The sequence below is a fragment of the Mesoplodon mirus genome (assembly GCF_964341445.2).
Source record: "Mesoplodon mirus genome assembly, chromosome: 6".
NCBI lineage: Eukaryota > Metazoa > Chordata > Mammalia > Artiodactyla > Ziphiidae > Mesoplodon > Mesoplodon mirus.
The window spans coordinates 98,890,053-98,914,022 of record NC_138982.1 but is presented as its reverse complement, the minus strand read 5'-3'; the positions used below and the strand labels follow the sequence as shown (position 1 = coordinate 98,914,022).

The following is a 23,970-nucleotide window of genomic DNA, read 5'->3' as shown; positions in this document are numbered from 1 at the left end:
GCCCAGCCGCTCTGCGGCATGTGGGATCTTCCCGGACCGGGGCACGAACCCCTGTCCCCTGCATCGGCAGGCGGACTCCCAACCACTGCACCACCAGGGAAGCCCAAGTTAGTCACTTTTAATATATTTATCTGAAGATTACTTAGTAATAGATATATTAACAATAGTATAGGAAATTTCTTAAAGAACATTGGTGTAATTATGTTGCCTAAGGGAAAAGAGAAATAAGGATATTGAGAAAGTCAAAAATGTTTACATTTGAATGTAGATAAAAGCTTCTAGTCTTTGGAAGTTACTTCCTTATTTTATTAAACTGCAATAAAACAAAACTTCTGCAAACAAGATGACAAAACTGAACCTAGAAGCACTACACTCCCACTTCTAATGAATGAGTCTAGAAGAGCAAAGTCATTTAAGAAGTAAGCCCCACAGCTGCCTTGGAGGAGAGGGGTCTGTGAGGCTGAAGGGGTCCTACACTTCACTGACAGAGTGGGAAAAGGATTCTAAAGGGGTTGATTGCAAGTCACAGTCGTGACTTTTCTAGTAGTACACTGCCTGTTTGGATGAAGGTATCAGATCTGACTCAAATTTTTGCCTTCCCTGACTTTTTCTTTGCCTACAGGATCCTTCACAAGTAGAACATGCTTCAAAAGTCTGTAAGTTTTGCTTGCTTAATTAGGTGTGTTCATCAAGAGTGGATAAAGCAGTGGTAGGAAATGAGCTGTTTTTACTGCTAAAACAGTCCCTTGGCAACTATGATAAATACTCTGGGAAGGTCAAGTCCATGGTGCCTTGAATCTGCATGAAAGCAAGGATCACATGGGGCCTTGTAATTCCCCAAATGATGATACATATTGGAAGAAGACTCTAGATCCAGACTGGAGTTTGGTCTGGGACGAGGGGCTAAGCAGGTCCCTTGTGACTTGTATCATCCAAGTAACCTAAGTAACCCTGATATTGACTGGCCAAGGAACTAGCCAACTGGATGGGAACTCCCTACCTAATTTTATGTTTTTGTTACATGCTTTGTTAATAAGGTCTTAGTAACTGACAATAAGTGCCTGTGATTTTTCTTTGTAATCATTTTATAAACAATGGTATTTTTCAAGGGAGCAAATGAGTTCAGCTTAAAGCCCTAATAGCATCCATTAATGAAGTACACTATAGGTAAAATATAGTTAGAACATCCTGAATGTTCTGGGAGAGCCCTAGTTTATGAATATGCCATCTATTTCTTCAAAAAGATCTTTATATTTACCACGCATTCTAGTTTGGGGTTAGAAAAATTTGCTCGCCCTCCACAGACAGCACATATAAATTCCCCACATGAAGTATTTTTTAAAAACTTAACACTTGTGGAAATGCCATAAAATTTTTTCATAATGGCAGAGAAGAGCCTGTTCAAAGTCTTTTCAATTCTTCCAAGCAAAATAAATCCCCTTTTTCTATACGCCCCATTTCAGCTTTATTCATTCCTCAGTTACAGCCTTTATTACATTGTATTATCCTGTTTAGTTCATCTATTTCTTTTGCTATGATATAAACTCAGGGACAGTAACCATTTTTCTTCTTTATAACTTCATGCCTCCTATTATAACATTAGATGTTTATAAAATGTTTGTTTGTTTGTTTTTCTGTAAGAGATAAGAAATTTCACAAAGACCTAACCTGAAGATATAATTACATGAAGAAACTTCAGCATGAGGTCAAAGTTAGGGAAATGAGAGCCTGGCCTGATCCAGGTTTGTCCCAGGAGACCCATTTTCTCCTCAAGGGAATTTGGGGATGTAGGTTAGCTACAGAGCGGATCTTGGATCTGGTTCTCCTAACGCTGTCTTGGGTACAGGTTGACTCTTAAATGATAGCAGGACCAATACAGACCCACCCTTGGCCTAAGGCCAGCCCTGAAATCACCTCTGGAATGAATGACAAGGCCATTTACCAAGGCCTTGGAAAACGTGGTCCTTAAGCCACTCTAAGCTACCAAACATTTTCCATGATTACTTTAAAAGGTTATTTGTTCACATATTTTTCCAATTACTCTTTGGTCAGCATTTATGCCGAGCTTTTTGTGGTCCTGGAAAGGTAATTGATCCAAACATTCTCTTTCAGAATTTATTTCCACTTATCCTTTGCCTGTAGGCAAGACTATATTTTCAAAGCCATATGCCAATAAAGACTACATTTCTTATTTTATTTTTAATTCCAGTTAAATATTCCTTTAAATTATAATAAAAAGGGCAGCAAACACACCCCCCTTATTAATTACCTAATGTTGCACCATAAATTAGCCCAAAGCTTTGTGGCTTCAACAATGATAGCATTTGGAAGGAATGCTATTGTGGCTCAGGAAGGAACTTGGGAACAGCTGGGTTAGGTAGATACGACTCAGAATCTCTCATGAGGTTGCAGTCATGATACTGACCAGGGCTGCAGTCAGCTGAAGGCTTGACTGAGGTTGGAGGATGCACTTCCAAGATGGCTCACTCACATGGCTAGCAAATTTGTGCTGGCTATGGGCAGGATTTCTCAGTCCCTCACCATGGGGACCTCTTCACAGGATTGCTTGAGTATTCTCATGACATGTCACCTGGCTTTCTCCAGATTTGGAGATTCAGGGAAAGAGCAAGGTGTGAAGTGAACTACAATGTCTTTCATGACCTACCCTCAGAAGTCACACATGTTCACTTCACTTCTTCTGTACTCTAATGGATACACAGGCCAGCCACAATTCCATGTGTGAGGGGACTATACAAACGGTAAAAACAGGAGGTAAAGGTCATTTTGAATTCTGTACTTCCACATTTAAATTTTTTTGCACCATATCAAAATCAATTACATAAACTGTGTGTTCACAGCTTAGTTATGAAATTTGAGATTTTTCATGAACCATCTCAAAGACCTTTTTGCATGTTTTATGAATATGGTGGTAATCCTTCTAGCCACTCACTTGATGCATCCTAATTCTAACTCAGTGAAAGGCATCTGCCTAGACATGTGGTTCTTAACTTTCATTGGCTCTTAGACTTTTTGAGAATCTTAATATCTAAAGACCAGCAGCGTCCCCCCCAACAAATGTACATACCCACAAATGTGCTATTTTACATACAACTGGAAGACTTTTATGGACTCCTGGAGCTAAGAAGAAGAACTCTAACTTGCAAGCAACATACACAATGTTTTCAGCTGGCTGCCAAATATAAATGTCACAGTTAATGTTCAACAAAAGGCTGACGCCCAATATTAGCTGAAAGACTGGCTAGTTAACAAGTCTATGTAAGTCAAAATAACAGAGGACTTTCATGTGAAGTATCAAATTCACCTTTTGTTTTACAGTGGTATTTTTCTTAATTGACCTGGTAAAATAAACTGTTCATACTTTACAGTGGGCTATCTTGAGTTTGGGTTACACTTAACAGATGCTTCAGGCTAATATTAGGCATTAACTTTAATATACATATACACAAACAGAATGACTCACTAATATCTCATAATGTCACCCAAACCTTCCAGAGTTAAACATTACTCACCACCAAACAAGGTTAGTTAATGGTGAATGCTGCTCATGCTTCAGCTAGCAATGCAAAAAAATGGTTTCTAAGTATAAAGCCAGACAGAAGTTCATCACAAGAACTAGAGCTCTCACTGTGTGAAGCTAAACATTTTCTACAGTCATGTATCATATGCTGAACAAATGAAAAGCACAGGTTCTCCAAATTTATAGAATTATAGTAAGTTAGCTAATTTCCTCTCGGCCACTTTCTTGGAATTAGTGCCCAGTGCTTGGTACTGATTATATAAACAGATCAGTTTCTATAACTGTGTATTTCTCCATACACAGTTAATCTCATCAGAATCATCAGTGACAGTGTTTAACATGCAGATGATCAGACCTACTAAATTGGAATCTGGTGTGACTATAGTAAGGCTAGAGGGAGTGAAGGGTGGGGTTGGGGGAGGTAGAGCTCTGCATACTTAACAGATTCACTTAAGTCAGTGGTTTGCAAAACATGGCCCCAGGTTCAGCAGCACCAGCATCACCTGGGAACTTGTGAGAAATGTAAGTTCTCTGGACCACCTCACCTCAGGTCTTGAATCAGAAACTCTAGGGATGGGGCCCAGCATGCTGAATGTTAATAAGATGATTCTGATGCTTGCTCAAGCTTAAGGACCACTGCACTCAGTGAGTCCTTGCTTCTCAGTATAGTTTGAGAATGATCATCTCCAGGGTTGTTAAACAGCTGTATCTCAATAAAACAAAACTCATGGGTTTCTTTTCCTATTCCCATCTAAATATCTTCTACAACCAGGCCTTGTGGATGGATGTAGGCTGCAAGTACCATAAAGGAAGAAGGGTAGATGGGAGAGAGGCCTTAGAAAAAAGCAGATAAACGGAGGTACATGTTTCTCCATGTTGTTTGTTTAAAGAAACAAACAAACAGTCTCACAAAATAAGAAAGTCCCTAGAAAGAGACATCCCTAAAAGGATGTTGACTCAGCTAATGCTTATCTTTTAATGCCATTTAAATGATTTGATAACATAAGTTACAGGAAGTTTATTTAGTGTTAACATCTGTGGTTCCTTTGTGGTCTATGAACTTCTGGCCATGAAAAGGAATGTTTGAAATGGATGTTTCTGGGACACCAGAAAAACCTTACAGATGACATGTGAGCCATGGGTTGTGATGACTTTGGAAAACACTACAGTAAATACTTGTTGTCTTAATTTTCTGACATAAGTGAAAACAGATGCTTGAATTGAATGGCCAGTGAAGAACAAGTGTTATATAATGCAATTCAGCTAACAAATCTAGGGTCTCCTAAAACTGAATGGTGTTCTTTGTCAACAGCTGGGAAAGGCACCTGAAAGTATTTGAGAAAGCACTGACACATTGGTGGAAAATTGTGAAAGTGAGACTTCTTGCCAAGAGTATGTGGAGAAAGAATTTTGACTAACCTAGATATGAAGTATTGTTACTTCTTTAAGTGATTCAAGGATATTTTTTATTAGTTATTCTGGTGATTCAGTTGCAATATCAGTATTTTAAATTTGAGTTACTGTTCCCCAAATAGGATAGTAAAAACAATCACTTGCTCTAGTGAAAGGCTGTTTATAAAGAGTTTTACAACTAGGTTGTTCTGCATAAGAACAAAACTCTAAACCACACTAATACCAGTATGTTAATCAATCAAAAATCAATGGTGAGTCACACCAAATTTAATCCATTCTAGGACTTTCATCTATTTCATATTTATGTTTTTTTGTTTTTTTCTTTTTTTTTTTTTTGTGGTACGCGGGCCTCTCACTGTTGTGGCCTCTCCCGTTGCAGAGCACAGGCTCCAGACGCGCAGGCTCAGCGGCCATGGCTCACGGGCCCAGCCGCTTCGCGGCATGTGGGATCTTCCCAGACCGGGCACGAACCCACGTCCCCTGCATCGGCAGGCGGACTCCCAACCACTGCGCCACCAGGGAAGCCCCATATTTATGTTTTTGATTTGTATTACAAGGAGAACAAATACAACAATGCAGCATGGCACATACATGTGTAAGCACATAAACTTGGATCTGGAAATGTAATTTTATATATCTGTATGTGTGTGTATATATATATATATATATATATATATATATATATATATATGAAACGCCACAACTGTGATCCAGTTGCAAATTAGAGGATCACATTTCATGGGGACAGTTGACACAGAAACTCAGTTTCATAGAAATGTTGGCTACAAATCAAATGAAGAGAAACATGGCATTCAAACTTAAGAGCCAACTCGAGCCACTGGAAAAGGCAAAGTTCTCTGCAAGTTCTTGAAAATATCAGACACCAACAGCTACCATGGAACAAAAATCCAGGAACAAATAAATAAATGACCTTACAAAATAACACTATGATATTTGGCATTTATCATGCATATGTTACTGCCATAATTCATCATGCATATGTTATTGCCATAATTCATGGGACATACTAACTTATGCCATATTCAAAACCATTTAAGAGTGAACTATGGTGTTAATATATGGTATGGTTTGTCTAATCTCGTATGCACAGAGCTTATCAAATTAATGTAAATTTGTGCATTTTGCAGGTTTGCTGATGCCAAGATAAATGATCAGGAAACCATGATATTTTCAATCAAGTAGAATGTTTAGCATGACATAGAAACACCCATTCCTGCCTTGAAAAAACATACAAAGTGTGCATTGTCTTCCGAAAGGCTGATTCCTGCTGAATCCAAACAGATGAAGAGTCAACTGTGAGGTGAGGCCTACGGCCAAAGTGGCCAGTGGCAGAGGTTGGGGGTGGAAGCCAGGAGAATGTTCTGAGGACTCATGGTGTTGAGAGAAGAGGGAAAGAGGAAAGGGGGGAATTCAAAAGGAAAGAGAGAGAGAAGGAGACTGAAGGGAAAGAAGGATTACGAACAAAAAGAGGGAGGACAGAAAAAAAACAAAGAGTCTCATTAGGGGGCTGATCAGTCGTCTGATCAGACCAACCCGGTACCCGAGAGTTGACCAACAGACCAGGCATCCAGGAGAAAATCAAATCACACAGAACCACATCCCAAGCATATGTGGAGGAAAAAATGACCAAGGACCATGATTTGTGCTCCCAATTCTTCCACAATAAAAGGTACATCTTCTCTGAGCAAAAGCTTCCAAACCCCTGCGGGAGAGTTGGCTGGGGAAACAGGAGCTGCTGGTGGCAAGAACTGTGTTTAAAACCCCACAGTGCGGGGGCTTCCCTGGTGGCGCAGTGGTTGGGGGGTCCGCCTGCCGATGCAGAGGACATGGGTTCGTGCCCCGGTCCGGGAAGATCCCACATGCCGCGGAGCAGCTGAGCCTGTGAGCCATGGCCGCCGGGCCTGCGCGTCCGGAGCCTGTGCTCCGCAACAGGAGAGGCCACAACAGTGAGAGGCCTGCGTACCGCAAAAAAACAAAAACAAAACAAAGCCACAGTGCCGTGGCTCCCGTCTTCAGGCCCTGGGTCACTGTGAGGCTGACACCCCCCAGGCCCAGACACATGAGACTCTGACTTCCAGCAACAGAGCAAGCATTCTTTTAGCTCAGCCTCTTCTTAGGAAACGTCCAGGAGACAAGAGTGTCCAGATCCTTCTTTAGCTGCCAGGGCAGGTGAAGAGTTTTCAAAATTGTGGCTGGCCTTCCACAGCTCCTCTTACTTAGGTTAAGAAAATTACTACCAAAAAACCATTAAAGTCACCCTAGTATTATTATTTATTAGTGGAAGCTAAAAAGAGAGCTGGTATTTTTATTATTCCCTTTTTTCAGGGAAGCAGATCTGATGTTCAGAGAGATCAGGTCACTTGCCAGGCTCACACTGACTCCGATACTTTATCCACTGGCCCCTATTGCTATTTCCCAATATTTATCCTCCCAATTCATAACAAAACTACAGTTTAGGGTAAACCTCAATGGCAGAACATGGCCAGCCTCACTTTCCTTCTAATTCTAGTAGAAGTATGAGTAATTAGAGAATTATCCTGTGACAGCAGGATCATTGGGGTATTTAAAGGGGATGAGCCAAGAGAGGAAGGGAGGGGCCCTTCTTCAGATCATCTGATACCTGATCCCAAACTTACTGGATAGAGATGCTTTAATTCCATCTGGGAACGTGAAAGGAGAAGGAAACTCTGTCCTGAATCCCTCACTGGCATATCTGTAACAGCACTGAATTCCAGAGTTCTCTGCCAGCGTGACTTTGGCAGTCACCCCAATCCCCACCTTCAATGACAGAATCTGCCGCTCTCAGAGAAGGAAGGCCTGTTAAGACTCGCATGCCCACACACGTGTGCACAGCGGACTCTCAGCAGGCTCCTTGGAAAACCAGAATGTTTTCTTATCAGCTAACAGATTGGAAAAACCAAAGGATGGCATTAAAGGAGGAAGGAAATCTGAAACTCCACTTTGGCATCTTGGAAGCAATGTACCCCCAGCTTCGTCCTATCAGGGGTTCATTCTCCACTCAGAGAGATCTATCATTTTATTGGAGACACAGCGGAATACACTTCAAAGATGTTTCCGATTATAAGTCATCCTACATGCTCATAAATTACCCTTAACGTAAAGCAGAAAGGAGATGGGCTGGAATGTATACGGTAACATGCACAATTAAAGGAACAATTTCCAAAGGCAATTCACATAACCCGGACCTTTGGAATGGAAGACATTTATTCAATGTTTTCTCAACTCGTATTTTGCATTGACTGGTATCATAGGGTGCTTTTTCTTAACATATTACATAAATTCCTTTTTTCTTCTTTATGTACATAGGTATTACTTAAAGCTAGTGCATGACAACACAATGGAATAGCTTAACTCCTGCAGATTTTAAGAAAATGATCTTTGTGTGGCCAATGTGTATTAGTTTTAAATAGAACTAATTTCAAACTCCTAAAAGCAGGAAATGTCTAAATCATCCTTATAATCCTAATATGATGATTTAAAAAATTATTTTCTTTTTAAATTGTATCTCTTTTTAAGTTAATTTTATTTTTTAAATTAAAATATTTAAGTATGTCACTCTCCCGCCACTGGTAACCACCAGTTTGTTCTCCATATCTGTGAGTCTGCTTCTTTCTCGTTATATCCACTAGTTTGTTGTATTTTTTAGATTCCACATATAAGTGATATCATATAGTATTTGCTTTTCTCTGTATGACTTATTTCACTTAGCATAATGTCCTCCAGGTCCATCCATGTTGCTGCAAATGGCAAATGCCATTCTTTTTTTATGGCTGAGTAGTATTCTACTGTGTGTGTGTGTGTGTGTGTGTGTGTGTATACCAATAATATTAATGTGATGGTTTTTTTAAACTTAATTGAATGACAGAATAAGCAAACGTAAGTCCAGTCCTGAAAAACACAATCAGCCGTAGCTTCTCAGATCTAACCTCTGAGATTTTGTAAAAGTAGACATTTGAACTTACGTTCTAACACCAAAAACAAATGTTAATCTGAATTTTAAACATTTTCTTATTTTATTTGGCCTGAGAAGGAAGTTTAAAATTTTTCCAAATAATGCTTCAAAATCCAGGAACAAAGTAGAACAAAAGAAAAATCACCTTTAAGTTTGTTTTAAAACTTAAATAATAAAATAATTCACTTGCAACTTTTAAATTTTACCCTGCACTCATCCAGAAAGATTTATCAAGCACTTACACATGCAAATTTTCAAAACCTGTAGATCAGTGGTCCTCAACTCTGGCCACATTAAAATCACCTGAGGAATTTTTAAACTCTCCCATCCCAGACCAATTAAATCATAACTGAATAGAGGAGCAGAACAGTACTGATATTTTTGAAAACTTTGTTATTCTAATGCACGGGTTACAACTGCTGAGGATAGATGTTATAGTATTTATACTCATAGCTAAATTTATTTTAAAAGTAAACATCGAGTTGCTATATCATAGGTGAAGCTTAAATGAGACCTCAATTTTCTCTAAAATTAATTTCTAATCTGACCAGAAGGTGCTTGGACTGGGTGGATTTTGTCTGATTTTCTAGTGTATGGCTTTAGATGTATAGTCCTTGATTGGAGAACAATAATGAAACTATTATGAATGCATCACATCTCCTATCTCCTTTCCAGAATTCCACAGGGAGGGATGTTAGCTGACTTCACAGCCTGCTACACTGAGAAGGCCTAAAAACCTCAGACTAGCTTTAAGGCTCCCACATTTCTACCAAAATCACTGGGAATATAAGTCAGGGTTTTGTTAGATCAGGGAAACCTACAACACACTATAAAAATCTCACTGTGGAAAGTTCTTGGTGGGGAACCCAAGCGAAAATTTTGAGCAGTGGGGTAAGTCCTGATTCAGTCTTGCTGTCCACAGAACTTTTACAAAGTAGCCTGAGGCCTTGAAGTTTACCCTTCTCACCATGTACCTCCCAGGCCTTTGGGACATCCCAACACAAGAAGAGACTGTGGGCTATTCTCTATAGAAAATACTCGACAGGGTATTCTAGTATTAACATTCTACAAGGTTCTGGATGTCACGTTAAGGATATATTTTGTGTACAACCTAAATTTTGTGTTTTGATTCCTAGGGCATATGGAAGAATTGTTGTTGTATTCATACCAAAAAGGATCTGAAAGAAGCTCCTTTAGTTTAACCAGTTGTCTCCATCACATCCACTGCTAGTAGTATACTTTCATCCTCCAAACAAAAATTTAATTCGACCTTATAGCAACTCCTCCATATACTGGAAGAGCCACTCAGTGATGTTTCAGAAACACATTTTATGGAGACTGTATCATCAACTTCATAGGTGTTAATTGCTTAATATTTGTACATTTTGTCAAAGAGAACTTTCATTTTGTCTTACGTTTTCTCTTTTTAAGAGATGATGGCAGCTGAGTCTTACAAGGAAAGAAAAGCTTCTATTTTGGGGGCATTTACTTTGCATACTGCTCTAAATGGGATTGACCACACTTGAGGAATCTAGTCAATGACTGGCCTTTTATATACAGAAAATAGGGTCCACATTGAGTGCTGAATATATACCTTGAGTCTTCGTAGTAGTAAGATATTTACCTCAATTCTCAGGGATTTCCTACAACTCCAACCATGGAGGCAGATAAATTGGTTAGTTTGCCTGCTGGGCATCTGCCACTAAAGGCTGAACTCTGTGAGAAGTAGATGGGGTGTTAATGCCCAAACCAGTATATTTTTCTGGAGTTAGATTTCCTGTATTAGTTCCACTATATCATTTACTAGCTGTGTGACTTCAAGCTGCCATTGGCCATTTTGTGGTGGGTAGACTCTAAGATAACCCCCAGTAATCCTCATCTCCCGTTACTGGGTAATCCTCTTGTGTGACAGGACCTGGAAGTTGCTTCTATCCAATAGAATACGGCAAAGATGATGGGTTGCCACTTCCATGATTAGGCTGTATTGTAATTTCCATCTTGCCTGCAGACACATCTGGGCTTGTACACCTTGATGAAGCAAGAGGCCATAATAGAGAAGCCCATGTGGCAAAGAAAAGAGGTGACATCTGGGCAACAGCCAGTATGGAAATGAGGCCCTTAAACCAATGATCCTCAGGGAACTGAACTCTACCAATAGCCACAAGAGCTTGAAAGGTGATTCTTTCCCAGCTGAGACTTCAGATGAGACCTGAACCTGGCCAACACCTTTGTTGCAGCCTTGTGAAAGACCATGAAGGGGATGACCCAACTAAGCCAGACTCAGACTCCTAACCCACAGAAACAGTGAAACAAAAAGTGTGTGATGTTTTAAGCTGCTAATTTTGTAGTAATTTATCATGCAGTAGTCGATAACATACTCTTTAGGCTTAGTTCCTCATCTGTGAAATGGGGATAATAATATATATTCCATAGGTGTAAGGATAAAATGAGACAATGTATATAAACACTTAGCATTAAACAGCATGCCTGATACTTAGTAATATGGTTGTTGTCATAGTCTTTAAATGTTATTTTAACAGAATGTACGTATTTAAACCATTGTTTTTCTTTTTTTAGCATGTTCATTCTTTGGCTGATACTATTTATTTTTATATTTTTATTTTACTACTCTAGTAATGTCTCACATTAGATTATCCTATTAATTTTTTAATTTTACATTTATTCTTAGATCACTTTTAGTAAGTTCATCTATTTACTTTCCATATTCTCCCTTGCTTTTATACGTGCTTTTATAAATGGCAATCAGGAATCAGGCAAAAGGGAAATCATTCTGAGGATGGTGACCCAGATAGAAAGTTGGTCACATTTGCTTAACGTCCCTCCTTTCATTAGACACCTCACTTTCGTCTTAGACAAATATTCTGTCAACACACATTAACCTATAAAAACATTTTAACTGTCTTTTCTATAATACAGTATCAATGAATTCGTAGATTCTCAAGTGCTACCCTGTGCCTCATTAACTTTTTTTAAAAATAAATTTATTTATTTATTTATTTTTGGCTGCATTGGGTCTTTGTTGCTGCACATAGGCTTTCTCTAGTTGCGGTGAGTGGGAGCTACTCTCTGTTGAGGTGTGCAGGCTTCTCATTGAGGTGGCTTCTCTTGTTGCGGAACATGGGCTCTAGGCGCACGGGCTTCAGTAGTTGTGGCACGCGGGCTCAGTAGTTGTGGCGCACGGGCTTAGTTGCCCCGCAGCATGTGGGATCTTCCCGGACCAGGACTCGAACCCATGTCCCCTGCACTGGCAGGCAGATTCTTAACCACTGTGCCACCAGGGAAGCCCCTGCCTCATTAACTTTTGAGAGCGAGAGATAGAGACTAAAATTCCTTAATATTTAGTATCTCAGCATGATATAGCAGTCTATAAGACTAAACTAAACTAGTGAACGTGTAATTAGCACAGAGACACCTTATTTTTAAGCACTGGGTTCTAAACATGATAGTCTTAGCATCAAAAAACTATATTTGATCAATTTTTACATTCCTAATACAAGTTTCTTTTATCACAGGGGCTGGATCTCATTCAGTTTTACCTAGTAGACAGTGCTTGAATAGACAAAAAAATCTATACAACTGCCAAGAAACCAGAGCTGTAGAAAATGCTAAAATAATTCCCCTGTGGTTTTCAGACTTGTTTGTTTTCTTTTAGCTGTGGAAACATTTTTTCCTAATGTACTCTTTAATACAGTCCCACCAATATATAAATGTATACTACTCAAATAAAAGCAGAAATCCACCCATCAGGGTTCTTTGTCCTCCTCACTATTCTTCCCCCAAACTCCTTGTTCTAAGATGGAAAAGACCCTCCCTGGCTCCTTACAAGCATTAACCACCCTCTGGAGAAAGGGACTGGGTCACTGGAGTGACACATCCTTGTTTTGTCAAAGTGAGGTTGGGAGTGCTCCGAGGAGAGTGAGAGCTAGACGCCAGGTGAGTGGCCGGGAAAGTTTAGAGTAAGACATGAGCCCTCTTCTCCAAAGACAGTAATCAATCTTGGGGAGTCAAGACAGATAGAGACAAGGAAGACACAGTCACATCCAGTGTGGACTCAGTCTTGGCTTTCCCTCTGGGTACTTTAACACCTGCTGAGCTCTGGCCCCTGGAAGTGGCCTGGGCTCTGGACATGCAGCTACCCCTGTCGGGAAGGCCCTTCCATTGCTCTCCTCCTTGCCCCAATGTATGTTTGTCTTCCAGGCTCCTACTTGGGTGCCTTATCCCCTCATAATTTTTGACCCCTCTAGTCTGGATTGGGTCCTTTCTGATTGTTCTCAAAGTTCTTTGTGCTTCAGCCAAATCAGAGGATGTTCTCACTGTAACATAATTATTCCTTTACAACCCTGTCTTCTCCGTCAACTGGTCAGGAAGACCAAGCCTTGTCTTCCCAGCCTCAGTGCTCTGCATATACATGGAATACAGTTTGTTACTTGAACAAATTGACATATCTTTATGTAGAGCAAGGAACTGATATTACATAGAAATTAAAGCTATGGTCTTTTGCCACTTTGCTGGCTGGATGACCTTGGGCAAACACTCTGAGGTACAATTTTATCCTCTGTAAATTGAGAGTAATAAAATACCTGCTTTATAGGGGAACTTTGAGCATTTAGTTAGTTTTCCACATTAAAAATATTTAGCCCTAAATTACCACAAACAATATGAGCTCACATAATGTTATCTCTAATAATAGTAATGAGTTATTGATAGCTATGAGAGTTACTGTTATTAACATCATGCCCTGCGATTTTTTTTCTCCTTGGAGTCAGAGATTTCTACCCTGTCAGGGAAGAACCTGAGGCCAAAAGCCAGCTACCTCTTCCCTCTGCACAAGCCAAGAGTCACGGCCAAGAGCCTCATTCCCTTGGGCCATCTGATCACACTTGTATCGGAGATGCTCCTCTCTGCTTTTCCTCACACCTACATCAGGAGGACTGATAGTGCTGCCTAGAAATAGTAGCCTTTGCCTGTTAACTGACTGCAGTTTTCCAAACACAGGACTTTCTGCAGAGGTGTGTCAAGCCTCTCATGTCCCATTATATGCTTTTTTTTTTTTTTGGTTCCCTTCACTACATACATATTGTTCTCTGTGGTTTTTATTTCTGCCTGTATGCCAGGAAAAAAAAAAAAGTTCTATGGTGCCAAGAATAAAAAATCCTAGGGGTATCTGGAGCACAGGGGCTTTCAAGGATATAAAACAAAGTGAGAATTCTTTTTCAGGGCCTCTGTATTATGGTCTAATTCTCCTCCTGAAAAACAATTTCAAGAGGATCTCTCCTGGAGGATCTGTGAGGCTTTATCAGTCCCCACAGAAAAGCTGATCCTAGGGCAAAGGTGCAGCTTTCCATAGAGAAAAGCAGTGTTTAAACTTGACAGTCAAACATTGGGTTGAAGAAGGTCGGGTTGGAAAACAGTAGAGTCCTTCTCTCATTGTCCTGCAGAGCAACACAACTCCCTTGCCCCACCTTTCACCAAGAACATGACACCTCATTTGCTACACTCCCAGAGGTTTGTCAGATAGTCTGGACACAAGATCACATATTATTTGGTGTGCATATTTTTTTCGGTATTGATCTACTTTTCTGCAACCCAATAAACATTTCTTTGAATACCTGTTATATGTCAGACCTTTTACTAAAAGTTTTGCAACTCTTACCTCATTTACTCCTAAAATACTGTAAGACAGTTATCATTATTCCCATTTTACAGATAAGAAAACTGAGGCTTAGCAAAAGTAAATGATTTGCCAAAGAACATAGTCATCAAGGGGTAGGGAGGAGAAGAGGTCCATTAATGATATTCTCAAACTTTAAGCTTTTAAAAAGTAACAAAGACTCTTGCAGTATCTTATTTTCTATAACAAAGTATGTGGCTATGTATGCAAGTATGCATAAGACACGAAGAAGTGATTTCTTATTTAAAAAGTAATTTCTTTTCCCTATAAATAGTCAGCTGTATTTATATTTATCAACTATACGCCCCCCACACACACACACGCAGCAGACAGGTTCTAGGGAAAATGTGAAGATTAGGAAAATGTTTAAAATCTTTACAAGAAACCTTTTATTCAAGGGAAGGACAGCATTCACATGTACACTACAGAACTTAACTCCTAAGATTTGGGTCGGAACAGGGCAGAACACAGATATCCAGTCAGGAACCTGGGATCCAGTCCTGGTTCTGTCATCAATGTGGGAAAGTTACTAAATCTCCCTGCATTTGGGTGCCTCCATTTGTAAAATAAATGGTTATACTGGTCAATGGCTCCCAAATATTGAACTGTGATGAAGTTTTCATCAGTCTGTGGTAAAATGAGAAAAATAAAACAATGGACTTATTTGTATCAATTCATTTGTTTCATAAATCTGTTAAAATGGTTAGCTTTTATGAGCAATGGAGGTTTCCCTCCTTTGAACATTCTCACATGGCATAATTCAAGTATGTCCTCTATAATGGGACCCTGATATTAAAAAAATATGTATTTTTATGGGTCCATAAATCCAAAGATCTGGGAAACCCTAGCCTGGGTGATCACTAACGTGCTTCCTAGCTCCAAAATTCTATACTCTTCTTGAATGACAAATGATATTTAACTAACTCTAAAGTAGGAAGGAAAAAGAAAAGAAAGAACCTTTTATCTCTTTTTTTTCTTATTTATCTCAGTATTTCCCCAAATGTGAAAAATAAGCTCCTGGCAAGATATAATAGCTATTCCACTAGAAAAAGAACTCTTAGTCAAATGAGTTTGGGAAACAATGGGTTAAAAAGGTGGGACAGTTTTCTTTACCGAGAAATTTTCAGAACCTGTCAAGTTCTAAAGTCTGTTGTGACCCCACCCCAGAACAGAAAAAAGCATGAATGCTCCCCAAGTAATTGATGGGGAGAAGATGCCTGCCCTAAACCCCTTTTGAGGACAGTATACCTATTCCTGGAATGCAGTTTGAAAAAAGGCAACTTCAGCTAAAAGAAAGTCCCTTGGTAGCTTCAATGATAAAGAAAAAACTTAGCATTAGAGACAAGGAGACTTGCCATTTATTTTATAATTATATTAATTTGATAGTTTTTTTTCAAATTACTGAACCTATGGATATTTTTTTAAATTACAAAAGAAATCTGGATGAAAATACTTCAGATTAAAGTGCAATGAACAAGACAAAAGTTTTGTGGCTGTTTTTGACAATTTTTTTTTTTACCATAACAAATAAAGGAAAATTGTGTCGAGATTTGCATCTAGTGATTGCAACATGATAATTAAAGCATTTGGAATTTGCAGAAGTCTGCAGTCACAAAATTATGGCTATCATCCCTACACAGTAAATACATGGTAAAATTAAAACATTTGTAGGTATTAAGCCTGAGAAAAACTCCAGACCTTTCTCAGATGGTGGGTCCTTGTTAAATATTTTACCAGTATGAACAGTTAATTCTGAATGCTTGTGGTTCATGACTGATTTATTTAAACACTTTTACTATGATCAAGAAACAGAATACTTGATAGAAGAGAAAGATCTAGTAGTGTATATTTTTATTTTATTTTATTTTGCAGAGTTATCTTAGAGTTGAAAAGGTTTACTCAGCCTTTTTTTTATTGCTTTTTATATCATCATGTGAAATATCAACTAGCCAAACCCTTTAGCTTTCACACTCTGGATTCAAGTTTCACTTAATACACGGAAGAGAGAATGGTTTTCACTTGGGACAAGATGATCTTGGAGCAAACTACCCAGAGGGAGGACCTAGCAGGATCTTTGGATATTCTGACCTGAACAATCTTTCTTTCCGACTCTATGCACAGCAGGGTTTTGACAGGCTCATGGCTCTGCATTGCTTCTGATATTTTCCATCATAACTGTATGAAAATTCCAGCCTGTTTTTCCTAATCCTGCTGACTACAGCAGTCTGCAACCATAAAAAGCCTTCACAGACCTGAAGTTGGCTTAGAAAAGTGCCTCTGCAAAGGAGTAAAAAAATACATGCAACATTTATGTTCAAAGATAGGAGAGAGGTGAGCTCTTGTTTTGGTGCTGATGGGCTCAAGAGACTGTTTTTAGTATCTAAGTTAAGACATTTTCATTTTCTTCTGATGACATTTGTAAACAAAATACCAACACTAAAATGAGAGCAATTTAGCCAGGAAAAGGAGTGTCATGTCCAGCAGATCAAACCCTCTTCCAAATTCCACCAGAGAGAAGTGTCTATATATCAGCACATGACTGTTCTTTGTTGGTGTGCCCTGCCTAGAATCCTTCAGCCTCCAAGCTAACAGGTATGTGTGAGGTTTACACAAAAGATTCTAGGTTTCAAATTAGCTTCTTTTAAACCTTCAGCTAACACTGATTTAGTCTCTGAGGAGGGGGATAAAAACACCAAACAAGTCTTTTCAGCAGACTATATAATACCCATCTATACAATACAATTCAATATACAAATACTGTAGTTGAAGCTATACCATTTAAGCTACTGTGAACATCTGCTAAATCTAATAAGAAGTTGGTTTTCACTTTTTGCAATAAAGAGATCCAACTGAAAATTAAATAGAGGGGGGTGTGGGGAAGCAAAAGTTTAAGCTACTTCTCCACACATTTGAATTCTGACTCTCTGAGAAGAACTCTATTCCCCCCATCTGGCAAAGCAGATCACATTTAATACCAACATTTAAAAACTACTATCTTTTAAACATTATTTTGAAAACACAAAACATCAGAGCTACTTGCCTTTTGGCAATTTCTGTGCATTTCCCAGGGCTAGTGCAATACTTCCACAGAGAAGTAGACACCCCAAGCTGGAGAGCATGTTGCATTTGCCACCTCACACAGGGAGTGATGCTGGTGGGAGTCCCGCAACCCTGGAGCTGCATTTAAGTGGACTGTCTCTCGATGACAGAGGAGGGCGGCTGCACTTAGCTATGCTGTGGGCTTACTCACAGGGGGTGGAGACAAAATGACATCACACCCTTTCCCACACACACATAAAAAAAAAAAAAAAAAAAACGCACAGCAGCAAAAACATATCATCACATTTCCTGCTAGGTTGTAACTGTCTGTCTCTTCTCTTCCCTCTATGATATAAAACTTGAAATTATGGTCAAACTATATTTATTAAAGAAAAAGTATTTGGGCAATTTTGAAACATGTGATGAACTCTTTTTAAAAATCCAGAAAAGACATCTTTAAAACCATTGGAACATTAAAAATATAAAATGAAACCTTATTAGGAAGGAAACTGTTTTTAATTACCTGGTAAACCAATCCAATTCTTCTTTCAAAGGGGAGTAAGCTCATAAAAATTCACTTTGAACCATTTTGAAGTTCCAATATCATGAAAAACTTTTAAGAGTAAGTCATTGGCTATACAGCTATTCATTATATATAATACACATGCATGCGTACATAGATATACACACAGATATATATTGGGTTGGCCAAAATGTTCATTTGGGTTTTTCCTGACTGATGTTACAGGAAAACCCAAACAAACTTTTTGGCCAACCCAATACATATGGATATTCTATAGATGTGGAGATATACAGAAATCACTATCACTAATTGATCCCCAGCTCTGGGACAGTCTCTGTAACAGTGTCTTTACCTACATTATTGCATTTTAATCCTCACAGTGACTACACAGGAGATCTTGTGTTATCTCTGTTTCACCAGTGAGAAAAAACTGAGCCTCACAGAGGTTAAGAGTCCTGACCAAGCCAGTGTATTCTAATGGTTAATAATTTGGATGGGCTTTGGAGTAGAACTGGCTGGGTATAAACTTTGATGCTATGTGCCTTTGAACACATTTCTCCATCTATATCTCATCAACACTGGTTACATTTAAGGGCTTGCTCCATGCCAGGCACTTATCTGATCCATTCACATCTATTCATATGTATTCCTTAAAATAACCTAGGAGACAGGCATTGCCATCACCCTCACTATACAGAGGAACTGGGCATAGGGAGGTTAAATGAAAGGCCCAAGGTCACAGTGCTAGTAAGCAACAGACCTGGCATTTTAATCAGACAACTTAACCCCAGAGCTTCCACTCTTCATTACTACACTTTAAATTCAAAAATAGAGATGACAGTACCAATTTCACAAATTTGCTAGCAGGACTTTTGGACAGTACTTACCATAGTGCCTGGCACACAGGAAGCATATCATAAATGATAGTCAATTAAAACAACAAAAATAATGACAATAATAAGTCCCCCAATTAAGCAGAACTATGATTCTAACCCAGGTACATCCACCTCCAAAGCCCATGTATATCCTCTCTCCCTCTACATCACATGACCCCAAATACAGGCATTGCTGGAATGACTGGGTTAATAAAGCACTTTAAATGTTGTCAGTACATTTAAATCAACTCTGAAAATAGCTTATTTCATGCGGTTGCTGTAGCTGAACCAAAACAGTAAAAGGGAAATGGAATAATGGTGGTCCAATGAAATTCTAGTCAAAAAACTTACTAAAAGAAAAAAGACACACTGAAGAGATGGCCCCGTCTTCCAAATAAAGCGTGAGAAGGCACATTGTTAAAGTCATTTAGAGCTGGCCCCGGCTAAGCTTCCAGCACAGGAATGCTCTGGCACTGGCTACCAGGGGATTGGGTTATTTAACAGGTCTTTTTCGTCTCTAATTTTTTACTTGAATAGGCAGCTCTCTCAAACCTCCAGTTTAGACATTCATCCAGCTGGCACTGCTGATTCTACTTCTATATCCATTGCCATCAAGTTAAGCCAGTGAGGCCACTATGCTAGCAGGAAATGACAGGGTTATTTTTGAGGGGGGTAAAAAAGAGCAGAAATATTGGGGGGGGGGAAGGCTGGTTCTTCAAAACAGTGTGAGAAGCCAGCCGGAAGGTTAGGTAATGGAATTCAGGAACCAGTGTCTGCTTGGCCTGAGGGCTAAATCAGGTCTATATTAGCAATTGTTATTTGCAGATTGGAACCGACTGGGGGCTAATTAAACAAAGGTCAGTCTCTGATTAGTAGTTTGTCAGAAAAAGTTGGTTGCATTACTATAGCTAGTGGGACAATGAACATTCATTGAAGACCCTGAAAGTATAGAGGTCTCCTGAGATCTGGAAGGAGGCACGTCCTAAAGAAACGGACCACGTCAGAGAAGGCATTCTACCTTCTCAACAAACAAAAAGTTTTCTGTCATGTCAGAGTCTCAACCCCAACAGGAGGTAGATAAATAGTCCAGAAGAATTGTTAAGGGCCTTGCTCATAGAGGAAAACATCAGGGCTGTGGTCATGTAACCACTGGAGGATTTAAGTCCATTTTTTAAGGAAGAATTACCTTTTTCCTGTGGGTAGATTGGAGATGACGATTGTCGAAGAATTTGCACACACACCCCGTACGTCTCCCAGGTGTCACAAGAGAGTGCCAAACCTAAGTCCTGGTTCAAATGCCTCTGCAGGCACCTGTGTCTGTATTTACCTGGAAATACAGAAATGTGAAGCTCTGTTTGTGAGATGTAGAATCTCAGATTGAAACAAGTTGTTTTACACATTTATTCAAAGCCCATAAGAGTGTATAACACCAAGAATGAACCCTAATGTAAGATATGAACTCTGGATGAGGACAGTGTGTCATTGGAGGTTCATCAGTTATAACACATGGTAAAACCTCTGGTGGGGGGATGTTGGTAATGGGAGGGCCAGGGGTATGTGGTATATCTCTCCATGTGCGGGAGCCAGGGGTAGGTATTTGGGAAATCTAAGTACCTTCTGCTCAATTTTGCTGTGAACCTAAAAATGCTCTAAAAAAATAAAGTTTATTACCAAAAATTTTTGTTGAAAGAACATTTAGGAAGATCTTCTGGAAAATCACATAAAATATATTTGTATTTTCCCTCTGTTCTGTGAGGGCAGGGGACCATGCCTGTTTTTGTCTATCACTGTACCCAGTGACTAGAATCTGATAAGAATGCTATATGTTAAGATGAATAAGGGTCAAATGAAGCAGAATCCCTCAATTCCTCCATATTGTCTAAAGGTATCAAGCCAGAGAAAGCTAGACTATGACTTGGAATGTACGACTGTTGGGGAAGGGAGGTAATTCTCCAAGAGTCTCTCACATTTCTGGATGTCCTATGAGAAGAGGCACTGATTCCCTGTGTTCCAGACTACCTTTTCAATGATGTTGCTACAGCAAACAGCCTTGGAAGAGAGAAGTTTGTTTACTGATTCATGTAATAAAGATAATGTCTCCCTTTGGGGCAAAGGGAACACATGATCATTGTCTATTATCAAAGATTCAAGTTCCCTAAGCTTGGGTTTCCTTTCTTGTAATACAACCTGTGGCATGTTTGTAGGTATCACTTGTATCTTTTGGTGTGGTCATGTGGAAACTGGGGCTCCTAGAATGAGCACAGATGCTGATATTCAGGCTACAACTATTGCTGGGAGTAAATAACTGTCCTTTGTCTTTGACCCAGCATCCTTGTGTCTCCTGCCAGCATCCGTGAAGTGTGCAGGTTGGCTTGCACATACGGTAAAATCCCAACCCTTCACAATTCTTGACTCTAGCATTGACCCACTCCATAATATTTTGTTAGGTAATCTTTGGTATAGTGCCATTACCTACATTCAAGTTCACAGTAAGAATCAGCCATGAAACTATAGTGCATAGTTAAGAGTGCTGCCGACATTGCTTATTAAATCATATAGTACCCTCTTTAGAAAAGCTCTGGGGGAAAACCTCTGTTCTTTATGTCCAAAAAAAATGTAATTTTTTTTCTGATCAGCTGCATTTATTTTGTGACATCGTTCTCTTTTTGTGTAGACCGTTAGAAAACCAGAGCCAAATGTGTCCCCCACCCATATTAAGTACATATAGGTCTTTGCAGTGCACATGTTTTGACATCATCCCTGGCTTTTTTTTTAACCCCACCCTTTTTTCTTGCTTATTTTACTTAAAGTCATTATGTGGTTTTGTAAGTTGCTTTCATTTTTTTCTGGAACAAGGTGAAGTAATAAACAAACTCCCCACACTGGAGTTATGTCAAAAATATGTGTCAAAATAGGTGAAGTGGGAATCTGGGAACGTGCTCTCTGCTTTCCTTTTCTACACAACAGTAAACCCTGATGGAATTCTGGTACAATGATTGTAGAGCATACTTTCTTTATTTATATTTTCTCCTTGGGAAAGTGGGCAAAAGGCAGGAGGATGCCCAGAACACTACTTGTACTTTTCCGTCATTTTATGTTTGGCTTTTTAAGTGTTGAACATTAATTCCATTATTTGAAATGAGACTTCCACTAAAACTCATCAGTCTTTCAAATCTTGCATGTAAACTCTGTGCAGTCATTTTACCCATCCGTTCACACTTTTGAGTCTCTCATACGTAATGCCCTATGCTAAGAGATTTTTAAAGGCTTATAGATCTACAACTAATAAAATGCAAAGATATGCTGTGGGTTTCTAGGGGATGCTAATAAAAATAATTTTTATTATGACTCATATTTGAAACTGGAAACCCAGTGTCCCATGTTTTCAGCCCAAACGTTGTTTCTGTAATTACCGTACTGAATGAGACTCATGATCCAATTGGAGGAGAATCCTGCTCCAGTGGGGGTACACTTGACCAGAGCACGAAGTTCTTTTCCACAATGCTTTTGTGGCACAGGGAAGTACGGCCCTTTAAATGCCTAAGTGATGTTTGCAGATCATTCTTCAGTCTGTCTAAAGCTCGACTAGATATTTGGCTTCATAGCTTTGAAGGAATTAGCAACTTGTATTTATAAAAAAACTGTAAAGAATGTTTTCTTTTTACTAAGCTGGAAACAGGCCTCTTTAAGACCTAAGTTGTACATCTCTGAGCTCTGAAGTTTGCCTTCCTTATTTTGTCTGAATTCTGCTTTTTTTGTGGAAGTGCTGAGTACTGAGCTGAGCTTGTGCAGGTGAAGGAAATATCTCCCACCTAGGATTTAGATGATATAAAAATTGAGGGAGTCAAGTGCTGAGTGGGGAATACAAATTAGTAAACCAGAGAAGGGACTCTGAAAAGGAGGATGTGCCAGAGGAGGGTCCCTAAAGTAGAGTACAGCATCAGGGAGTTCAAGAGCATGAGAAACATAAGGAGGCAGCAGAAGGTAGGGCAAGTAGCATGGTGATCCTGGGAACATACCCTAGAGAGGAATTTTGCCAGCAGGCTGACTTTTATACTTCATTGTATGTGGTATATGAGAGGCCTGATGTGTACTAAAGCCTGGGATGAGACAGCCATGATCATGGCCTCCTAAACAACAGAGTCTAGATCTTTTTAATTTATTGTTTAATGGAAGTGCTACTTCTCTGGACACTTCCCAACTTTGTTACATTGTTTTTAGGTGTGACAACCAGGTTACAAGCAGAGTTAATTAAATTCTTTAAAGATATTGCAAAACTGAGGTTGAGAATTACATTGTGGAATAATGTCTCTATGAGAGGATGAACAGAAATAAGGAAATGGAAAAAAAGGACCCCTCTGAAGACAATTTGAGGCCATATCTCCCCCAAGGACATGCATTTGTGGGTCCTTTGGGCCATAGCTACCACTGAAATAAAGTATAGAACAGTATTCCAAAGGGAAGGACACGTTCTAAGTCCAATTAGAAAAATACACCCTGAGGAGGGGGACCAAGGAGGTGGAGTGCGAGGACGCGGAGCTCAACTCCCCTCACAACGCATCAAAAATACGTCGACATGTGGAACAATTCTCATGGAAAACTAACTGGAAATTGGCAGAAAAACTCCTATACAACCAAAGCTGCAAGAAGGATCTCCACATAACCAGGTAGGACAGAGAAAAAGGCACTGGGTTGGGATCTGCATCCCTGGGAAGGGCCACAAGAGTGGACCCTCTCCCTAGGGAGCAAGTAGGCCTAGGCTGAATCTAGGAATCCCTGTCCTGGGGTCCTGCAGGGAGGAAACAGGCCCGCTTACCTGCTGGGAAATCCACTGAGAAAGATAAAAGGACTGGAGAAGCCTAGACTCTAGTCTCAAGGAGTGTGTGTGTACTGTTT

General features: G+C 39.5%; 1 protein-coding gene across 12 annotated transcripts in view; it reads right to left on the bottom strand.

Moving 5' to 3' along the window:
• ABI3BP (ABI family member 3 binding protein) overlaps positions 1-17,822 on the bottom strand; it is a 252,995-nt gene extending 235,173 nt beyond the window's left edge. For all 12 annotated transcript variants that reach the window (XM_082624917.1, XM_082624921.1, XM_082624922.1 and 9 more), the window contains exon 1: positions 17,678-17,822. In XM_082624917.1, coding sequence (XP_082481043.1) covers positions 17,678-17,756 — 79 coding nt within the window. In that variant the 5' untranslated portion in view covers positions 17,757-17,822. The remainder of the gene's footprint in view (positions 1-17,677) is intronic.
• Positions 17,823-23,970: the final 6,148 nt, after the last annotated feature.